General features: G+C 37.3%; 1 protein-coding gene and 1 long non-coding RNA gene across 2 annotated transcripts; one reads left to right on the top strand and one right to left on the bottom strand.

The window, feature by feature from the left end:
• Nucleotides 1-132: 132 nt before the first annotated feature.
• On the bottom strand, nucleotides 133-10,181 carry LOC113682270 (DNA polymerase beta). Its single transcript, XM_027199428.2, has 15 exons — nucleotides 9,867-10,181; nucleotides 9,655-9,712; nucleotides 7,936-8,002; nucleotides 7,264-7,338; nucleotides 6,122-6,180; nucleotides 5,790-5,839; nucleotides 5,457-5,508; nucleotides 4,840-4,894; nucleotides 4,410-4,482; nucleotides 3,603-3,679; nucleotides 3,066-3,152; nucleotides 2,391-2,446; nucleotides 1,528-1,650; nucleotides 950-966; nucleotides 133-457 (listed from the first exon to the last, which is right to left on the bottom strand). Exons 1-15 carry the CDS (start codon nucleotides 9,925-9,927, stop codon nucleotides 363-365), a joined length of 1,005 nt encoding a protein of 334 aa, XP_027055229.2. The 5' UTR covers nucleotides 9,928-10,181; the 3' UTR covers nucleotides 133-362.
• LOC149053320 (uncharacterized) lies at nucleotides 2,475-8,042 on the top strand. The gene is made up of 3 exons (XR_016181998.1): nucleotides 2,475-2,863; nucleotides 7,338-7,382; nucleotides 7,907-8,042. It is a non-coding gene; the product is annotated as an uncharacterized LOC149053320 (long non-coding RNA).
• Nucleotides 10,182-10,297: the final 116 nt, after the last annotated feature.

Here is a 10,297-nt window from a genome sequence, read left to right as displayed (position 1 = left end):
AAAAGGAAATCGTAAATTTTTTTCCGGTGAGCGCAATGGGAAAATATAAACCGTTAGCCGTAAATTGGCCAAAATTTTAACCGTTAGCCGTAAAAGCCATTACCACATTGAGACCATCAATACAAAGGTAGCACCGTCTAAATAAATGTATATTTATAAGTACAGCCTCACTTTTTCCAACATCAGTCCTCAAACCCTGTTATAGTTTATTTGATAGAGCTTAAATAGCTTACTGACAACCTCGATCGAACCTCGAGGCGAGAGCAATGTCCGTAATAGAGTTATTCAACGTGGATTGTACGAGAAGCACACAACAAAGGCTTTAGAGAAAATTATCAATGACTTTTGGGACGCAATTTCCCTCAAAGATTCCTCTCAGTCGGTTCTTTGTAATCCATGCCGATTATTTCAAAGACGTCTTGTTCACTTGAGACTGGAATCGGTTCTCCCGGCACACCTAAACGGCAATGACAAACTCTGAGTAATAGATGTCATTTCAATGATGCCACAGTAAAGTCCACGACGACTTCACGTACATAGAGATGTCGATACATTTAGCATTTAGCATTGTGCCTGGAAGCAGGCTCCTAATCGCGCTAGGTTTCCCGTACAGTTGGCGGGTACTTAGTCATACTCCTGGGCGGAGAGGGACTGTGTAAGAGTGTAAGGTCTCGATCTATGACTCGAGCGAAGAGTTCAACCCAAATATTTCCATTCGGAGCAGGGCATGCTGGCCACCACGAACCGCGTCACCGTCATGCTCCAGTATTTCAACTACACTAAATGCCCAAAGCAATTTTATAGATAGCACATCTATGGTGATCGCCAGTCTCGTGGTAACCGCGTTCCGCTTTGCATCGCGGGCGGGCACTCGATCATAGTGGAACACAGTTGCCAGGTGCATTTCTGTCATTACTTTTCATAAAAGCACTATACAAAAAAACCTTACCTGTGCTTCCCAGTGGCCTGAAATGGAAGAAAAAAATGCTTTCAATACTGTATACGAGATTGCGATTCTTCAAGGTGGTTAAAAGCAAGACTAAAGTGTCGTGATGAAGATAGTAGGGACCTTAAGCAGTCAGGACGGCAACGCCAAGGAAGTCTTCGATTAAAAATGAATTTCTGCCTTTAATTAGAATTTCAAAAATGGTTGCATGTGTTTACCGTCTCATACGACGCCACACCTTAACTTCACCATAACGTATAAAAGAAGCGTTGAGTTCTAAATGGAACTTAAAGTAGTTTGGCGTCGCGGTTTCGGTTCGCAGACGACGCAAATTGTGCTGATTTCAAGTTGTTGTTTTGCATGGGACGGCTAAGAAATGTACAAAGTTTTAAAACACACGTGCTGAGCTATTGTTCTGCCAATTAGATCTTTTGTTTTTCTATGTCCTCGTTGCCGCCGCCGTCGTGGTTTGCTTAAGGTCCCTAGTTACTTGTCGACGACGTGCTCTGCTTCATTCTGTTGTCTGCTTCAGAAAATACTTTCGTCACGTATCTATTCGCACGTTATCATAAGACACTTACCTTATAGAATATTCATTGAGAGTGAAACCTTTCTCTAATGCCTCGTGTCGCATTCTTCTGTTAAATTCGTCACTGCCAGTGAAGTACAAAATCCCACAGAAGTACTGATCATTAGGAATTAACCTGCAATAGTTGAAAGATTAAGTAGTTCAGTTACCCTTCGTGACACCTTAACATCAGTATGCGTATCCTCCATACTGACGGTGAATAAATGAAAATCACAAATATGATTTTCAGTAATTCACATCTGCAGTAATTCATTCATATCTTCACGGGTTTATCATGAACCAACACAATGTCCCGCTCCCAGTTGGCTCGTGAGCTCGGAAGAGCATTGAGTCGGCATCGCAGAGGTCATGGGTTCAACTCCCATACAGGCCTGAGTTTTTCCAGTATTTACTTTCACTACTGCTTATTATAAGTAGTGTTCATTACTTCGAAGTTCACTCGCGTATTCATTTTCCACACTGTTTTCTGAACGTTCCCAAAGGTGCTGACAAGGATAATTTGTTAAATAATCGAGATGTTCTTTAGTTAGTGACCATTTCCTTTATTCTCACGACCTTAATGTGTGATTCAGGGGCAATACTGTTGGGAGAAATTAGAAACTAGTCACCCTTTGGGCTTAAAGGGTTAACTTGTCAACATTATGAACTTGTGGACGGTTGGCACTTACAAAAACTAAACGTTGGTTTTTCTAAATGGTGCCAAGAGGGCTTCATCCTGAAACAGAAATTCACCTTTTTTCCTAAACGACCTGGGAAATTTCGATGTTCTCTGTTTGGAAATCTTAATTGGCACGAATAAGTTTGTTTGTACTAATAAAAATCTAGTTCTAAATCACGAGACAATCGTTTCCGTACCTGATATCAATCCTTCTATGTAATGGTTTTTCTGATTTCGGTAGGATACAGACCCCCTATCAAAGTAATGATTCATTACTGACAACTGCACTTTCTATGATCTACCAAGGTAAGTTCTTCAATCGAAAGGTTTATCCGCGTGCGTGCTACACACTGCAAGTGCACATTTTGATCAAATGGCTTGAACAACAGGTAATCAACCAAAGAAAATAAAGTTGTTGGATATAATTGAGGAAGAGTAAATACGAAATGATCAAAGATGCAAAGGACCAAGCCACAAAGGCACAAAAGGCCTTAAGGCTCGAAGAAACGAACGGATGGAGAGACGAATGGGAGAACGCAAAGAGACACCAATAGACGAAGGCACGAAGGTACGAAAGCACGAAGGCACGAAGGGACGAAGACACGAAAGCATCGAGGTATTATCAACCAAAGAAACGGCCAGAAAAAGAGAGAAAAGGTGATCATAAAAGGTGATGAAACACAAAGAAATGGAAAAAATTAAGGGGAAAGAAATAACAGATGAAAGTACGGAAGGGTTTTGGATGGACTTAAGCAAAAATTCATCATTTATTTGAGATTGATTGGGAATGCTTAAGGGAGCATTAACAGCCTTTGTTGTTCTAGAGGTTTGTTCAATAAGATTTGCAAATACTACTGCAGTGGAATCCTTACCATAAACTTAGTATCACCGAGGGATATTGAATCTGTCACAAAGCCCGCTTTAGTCAGCGTGTCAACGATACCACGCAGAAGAGCCTTCTGCAATTGGAAATTGAAAAATATTTTAATTTCATAATATAAAAAAACGAAATGAAGCTTATTACAAAGGAAAAAATTATAGTGGAACTTTGAGATGGGAGGGTGGATGACGCATTAGCCCAGGTTCGATACGAACTTAGCATTAATTATGAGTTAAAAGGAGGAGTATGGTCCAGAAACCACATAATTTTCATGTCTGCTCTTAAAAAGTTTACACGAAATTTTGACATTGATAGCATGTTCAAATTTCAAAGAACCCGATCAACTCGATCTTTCTAAAAATTGACTTCAAAAATTCCAGTTTGATCCAGAATCAAAGAGCAAAGAACCACTTCGAAGATATCCAACTGCGAAATTTTAAAGTTTGGTTATAGCGTCACATTCAAGGTTAATACCGTTCATATTTCGAACAACAAAGGAGACGTTCCCTTCACTATTCAAATCTCTCACTTTGTCAAAGTCGGTATCGGTTGACACAAACGAAGGGCGTGTCACTAATACGTCAATGTCTCCACTAGAAGAGGCACCTGAAATTGCAAATTAGAAAATAGAAGGGCTTAGTGGCTCCGGTTGAAGGACAAGTGCATGGGTTTGTCATGAGACCACCAATTCATTTGAGGGCCAAAAAAACCATATAAAATTGCACTGATTTTGCTTCACTTCGTTCTAAGACAGCTGTAGTGGGCAACTTGCTAACCCTGTCACCAATTTAGGTGCAAAACGAAAGTCAACCGATTCTTGGTTATTGATAACATGTATTCACTTTGAGTTAGTTATACAAAAATTTGTCGGTTCTCTGAGGCGGCAACGATCACGTTAAGTTTGGTTCCATGGTACTCATTGAGAATGCAATCTATCATAAGGTCACAACTAGGTTATCATGAGTGTCTTCTTTCCTGCTGAACCCGTGTAGACCAAGCTTACAAAGTGCATGAGCCATTTCAGTAGAAACCTGTTTCAAGGTATGTACCATTGATATTCAGCACCTTTAACCTTTTAACTCCAAGATCTCATTAGTAATTCTTCTTACTGTCTACCAAATGATTCTCATCATGTTAGTTTGGATAATTTAGTATTGGATCAATCAGTAATCCCATTATTGATATTTTTCTTTATTCTCATCACTTGTCCACATGATATTGTATCAGATATAATAAGGAGAAATTCTGTCTTGGTCACTCACAGGAGTTAAGGAAATAAGAGATCCTTTAGCGCGAATTTGATGACATTTTCTTTAATTTTTCTTACTGTAATTACCTCTCCTAAAACTTCCACAAACTGTTGGGACAACATTCTTGTCATACTTTTCTATTTTCTTCAAGATTACTTCCTGGGAGGCAAAAGAAGTTTTGACAAATTACAACATGTTGGACACATTTGTGGGAAAGAAGATACACACCTTAAAAAACAAACAAACAAGCAAACAAAAACAAGAAGAGGATAGAAAATCAATAGAGAAAATTAAATGCAGTTTTTGGCTTGAAAATTTGAGAAATTTAGAGAAAATTTTAAAATTTTGAAAGTTTGAGGAGATAGTCATAAGACCAAGAGTGAAGAAACCACATTATTCCAAAACTAGCTCAAAATTACAAGGCCTAAGCTGACATGTTCTTTTAAGGAGATTAGAAAGATCTAAAGTCAGGTTTGCTCAATCATTCCACCAGATCTGTCATCCACATGTACTTACCTGAAGTTGCAGCATCTCATCTCTTGGTATGCGCTTCTCAAATTCTTCAAGATATCTAATTTAAAAAATTGAGAGAATTCTCATTGTAAAGTTCCAAATTAAAGCAAACACCCACTGAACTTAGTGAAAGAATGTGATTACTGTTTGCAAAACTGTTCACAATAAATTTTCAAAGGTAGCAACACCTCAAAAGAAGCGACTTTCTGAAAGCTGCAACTCAAAATCAGAGTAATTTCACATTTATTCGTTCTGCCATCAAATAAACACAGAAGTCATGTTTCTTGCATGTTTTTAAAAAATTGCCCACAAGGAGCTAATTATGCCCTAAAATAAATAACCCTCAGAAACCAAAAATAGGAAAAGAAAATTCTAAAAAATTCTATAGAAAAAAGGGTAATTATATTCATTAAGGAGGGAAGTTTAGCTAAAATATCTGAAAGTACATTCAGACTTAATTTAACAGTAACTTTGGTATGTCTGAGAAAATAGATTTTCCTAACTTGTCTAACTGCAAAAGTAACAATAGTGCCATTACATGACTTGACTTTAAAAGACTTAAAAATACTAGTTTATTAAATAGTTTATTGTGTGTTAACTTCAGATTACATGTCACTTACTTGAGTCCAATTTTTTGGTGGTGATTAAGACGTTCTTGAACCTTTTTCAGTCCTACAAAAAAATAACAGAATGGTATAACAGTATACCACAAAGTATCGCAGTTTTGAAAACCATTCAACCCGACAAAAATTGTTAAAGTTAAATTATCAATAAAGGAGTTTTCCCATTCTTGCTTAAGAGATGGCAGTACATGTAAGACTTAGACTATGTCATTTTTGAATAAAGCATTAAACCCTTGCTGGTCTTTTGCATTAGTTTTATGAAACATGCACAAAGTATCAGCCTGCTGTAGGCTGCAGTTGGTTGACACTTTACTTGTAAGCTTAGGCTACCTTCTACTGATGCCACTCCATCTTCTACAAACTTGCGTGCAGCAGCAGGCCTGCATACAAAAAAAAAAAAAACGTTACCTTTCACTGCATGCAATTTTTCTTAAGTTCCCTTTTGTGAACCAAATTAAAAGTTTACCACATGACCTGTAAATAACAGTAAGTATAAATAATAATTACATGGTGTACACCTAAGCAAAATACAAAATAATTTGAAATATAAAACATCGGTTCAGTCTGATATTTACATTTTTCATAAAGCAAACTTACAGTTATGGAGTTCATGTTTAAAACTGATCTAACCTCTCAACCTCTTTATAGTGAAAATCACTCACCCAATACCAGACACTCTTGTCAGCTCCTGTATGGCTTTGGTGCTGTCATCTGCTCTTATCTGAAAAAATTTTAGAATCACGTAAAGCAGCAGTAATCTTTAAAAATACAATAGGCAAGAGACAGATAAAAAGGTCTGGGTCCTAGCCCTGATTGAGGTCATAGTGTCGAGTTTGCTTGTTCCAGGCTCTCAGTTTAGGGAGGTGGGGGAGGGGGTCAGAGGGGGTGTTGGCAAAAAGTGGGGCAAGGAAAAGAGAAAACTTTCAGTGAGGGGAACCTAGTTGAGTTGTAGTCTGGCTATTTTTTTCTTTGCCTGGCCCCCACTGACTTTTGGTTGCCTGCTTTTTCACTGCTTTCCAATATTGTATCATTGGGCAAGACACTAAATACTGGACTGTCACTATGCCTCTCTCCATCCTGGAATATTAATGGTACCAGTGAACTGTCAAGGAAGCATGAGGGGGGCAGGCAGGAGGAGAGGCATCCCATCCAGAGAAGAGTCACAATACTCCTAGTCCTTTCACACTATGAAAATCAGGGAAAGTACAGGCACCCTATGGGCCAATTGGCTCATGTGTTGGGGATACTTGATAAGAAGCTGAAGTTGAGGGGGGGGGGGGGGTGTGTTAGAGTCAATCTGTAATGATTATGAATACTTATTACAAGTTGAATAGGACTTTTAAAACCTAGACTCAGTTGTTCAAAGGCTGATAGCACTAACCAAAAGTTTCAATAAAAGCCAGTTACAGGCAAGCTAGCGCCAGCAATGACAATTGTCACCACCGTCTGCTTAGCATGGGAGCAGGCTCTTGTGCTTGGGTTTCACCTTTCCATACAGCCATCTATAACATCATTGGCAGTCACTTTCCAAAAATGCCATTGAAACCCCTTGCTAACCCAGGGTTAAAGTTTTAATCCTGGTTTGGTTATTCCTCTATTCAGAAGTTTTTTTCAGATATTTCTCTCTATTTGTTATGCTGCATCCAATCATCAAACTGTAAACAAAAGAATTGTATTGAATTTGTTTTTTTTTAAGCTTTCTGATCTCAAATCAGATTTCACACTAATATGGGTTATCTAAACCCAGCTTTGAACAAACAGACTTAGAAAAAAAGATTGTTGCATGGTGTCTAATCATGATTACCTTTTCAAGTTTTTCCAACTTTCCTGTTTTGATAAACTCATCTATCTTCTTCCCAATTTTATCTCCAATCCCAGGCTGGCACATCGTAAGTTTAAGAAAAGTACATTGATAAAATGATGGTAAGAATAAATTTAATCCCAGTTCCAAACTTTAATTAATAGATAATACAGTTAGTGCAGTACCCATTGATAATAGAACAAAGATTGATTGCAAATAGTAAAACCAAAGCATAGAAATCACAGCCAAAAAAGGGTAAAGACCAATATTGAAATGAGCTAATGAAAACTCAAAGCAAGAAAAGCTACTAACTTGGAGCACAGAAAAATTCAATTTACCAAGTGGACCCTTGTTTATAATAAGTTTTGCATCTGTTTGGTTGAGAAGGTGGCATAAGTACATTTTCTTGGTTAATTACAGATCAAGCAAAGTAAAGCAAAACCAATCCAGTCCTAAATTACCTCAATAACTCAATTCAAATTTGCTCTGTTAAGCTGATCACTGTCTTTCCTCAACAAGTCTTTAATTCAAGCTGCGTTCCATGTCTTAGGTACAACAGTCATCAATTGAAATCAGGTGCATATAGACCTTTAAAGTAGTGCTGACTTTTCTAGAACTAATTCTTTTCCATACTTTTGGTTTTCAGAAACTGATGAATGCAAACCTGTAGCTTACCAATTGACGTGCTTCTTGTCCATTTTTGATGCGAGTTGGGTGTTTTGCTAATACTGATGCAGCTTTCCTGGATTAAAGGATATTGGTACTTAGAGATAGATGCTGACAGAAGTGAAAAAATTAAGGAAGGGAGGGGGGGCTGAGGGGAAGGAGGGAGATGTGGGTTAGTCAAAAGTTAGTTGCCTCTCTCCCCCAAACCATAAAGGTTTCCTGAATGTGTCCCTGAGATGAGACAACAACTTTTCATAAGCCATTTCACAACCAATCTGAAAACCAAAATTGAAGCTCAGTGTTTCATATAATCAAGCATAAAGAGATAGAGGTATTTGAACTTTGAAAGGATTGGTCTTCATTCTCTTCTAACTGAGCCAGTTTTTTTTTCTCCTCAGAATGGCTGTTGAGTAAAAATGTAAGATTGTATTCTTCATCAACCTAATCTGTTTCAAAATTTCACCCACTAGAACTATGTCAACCTTTTATCAAACTTATCAACTCAAATTTCCTCATGACAAAATAACCACTCAGTCATAAAATCAAAGCTTCAGGGCATTCCCATAGAAGAAAAATAGGTCATTAACATATAAATATCAACACAAATCAAATTAAACATAAAATATCATTAATTGGTTATTTCAAATATTTGACCTACTTTGGAGAAAACCAAAAATATTTCAATAATATTGAGGTTCAAGTTAGGCCTTGAGCCACTATTTAACCCTTTACCCCCTAACATCATTATCCAAATTCTCGATAGTATCCACCATATATTTCCCAAGGTGCTGACAATGAGAATTGGTTGAATAATCAAGAGTTTCTTTAGTTGATGATCATTATCTCTGTTCTCATGACATTGATGTTTGATCAAAGTGTGATATTGTAAGGAGAGATTAGATACTAGACACTCTTAGCAGTTTAAGGGTTAAAAATGCTTTATAATTTTTCAGGCTTTTATAGGATTCAAACCTATACCCATGCCCAAAAAACATTTGAGTGCCATTTCCAACAGTGCAACCAAGCTACATCGAGGCACTAGGTCCTACGTTCAACTGGGACTATTTTGCATTGGCGTGATCCATGGTTGATTTTGATAATTTGCACATACTGTCCTTCACTAGTATATTAAATAACAATATTGAAGTTTCAATGAGGCTGTCAAGCACTACATAAACAGATAATATATACTTTTATGTAAAATATTTTGAATAAAGTGGGTAAGTTTCCTAAGAAACAGTGGTGCTGTGTTGGTGGGAGAGGGGCTAACACTTGAAATGCCATCTAAACAACTCTTTAAGGTGGCTAATTTACATTATCAACCCAGTTGATAATACTAAATTTCCCTGTTATAAAAGATTTTGTTTGCCATAGTACAACATTGGGTAAAATTTCCACACAGCCCCATACTATTGTAAAACAAATATGTTTTCCCAATGGCAATGTATTGTTTTTTGTCATTGTTTTCTCTATCCAAGAATTGAATGCATAATGTAGTACAGGGCTGCACAGAAATTTTACCCAACATTGAATTGATTATATGGTACAAAACCACAAGGCATTAACAGTATTAGATGCTTATTTTCACTCTGCAAAAAAGAATAATGATGGAATGTCATTAGAGCAAAGCTTCCAAAAGTATTTACAAAAACAATCAATACCATTTCATAGAACTAGCTTTTAAAAAAAAGAAATTAAAAAAATAATCATAACTTTTCATATACCCACCGGTATGCATTGTGCTTGTGTATCTGCCTTGACACGTTCTTTTCGTATTCTGCGAGCTCTTCAAAAGAAACCGAATATTTGTTTTCAATATTTGTCAATTAGCCTGCAGGCGCTACGTCAAATATACCGATCTCCAAAATCAGTATGCACTGTTTCCAAGAGAAAAAAACAAATATAAACTATTTTGATTTTCAAATAAAGGAAGGACTCACCGATAAGGAAATCACAAAAATCACTGTTTGGATTCTGCTCAGGTGCTTTCCGTTTACTCATTTTTCGCTAACAATGTGGTCAACCTTGAAAGGAGGTCGCCATTTTTGTTTTGAAAATCCCGCGAAGAGCTTGGGTCCGATTTCAAATCGTTCTCGGCCTTTCGAGTCTGTCACGAAATGAATGTTCTGGGTTGTTTTTTCCTTTGAAAAATTTATTGACAGCAATTAACGATATTTTCACCTTGAATGGAAAATCTCACCCTTCCGTAACGAAGATTAAGTCCTGCATGCGGAGCGTCTTTTGAAATTGAAATTTACGTGACAGTCTCCGACTATTTTTACGTCGCGTAATCGATTACTAACCCAATATGACGTCACTGCACGAGCGAAGAAACACTGCAAGGGTCTTACGAAAGTAGTCTAGCTCGTGA

Source organism: Pocillopora damicornis, chromosome 1 (assembly GCF_964200805.1).
Source record: "Pocillopora damicornis chromosome 1, jaPocDami1.2, whole genome shotgun sequence".
NCBI lineage: Eukaryota > Metazoa > Cnidaria > Anthozoa > Scleractinia > Pocilloporidae > Pocillopora > Pocillopora damicornis.
This window is presented reverse-complemented; position numbering and strand designations above follow the sequence as displayed.

Bases quoted from the DNA above. Each gene is read 5' to 3' on its own strand.
- LOC113682270 (XM_027199428.2), bottom strand. From the start codon at position 9,927: ATGAGTAAACGGAAAGCACCTGAGCAGAATCCAAACAGTGATTTTTGT. The intron at 4,895-5,456 runs GTAAGTGACATG...TTTTTAAATTAG, and splicing joins CACCAAAAAATTGGACTCAA to ATATCTTGAAGAATTTGAGA. The intron at 3,153-3,602 runs GTGAGAGATTTG...TTCCAATTGCAG, and splicing joins CCGATACCGACTTTGACAAA to AAGGCTCTTCTGCGTGGTAT.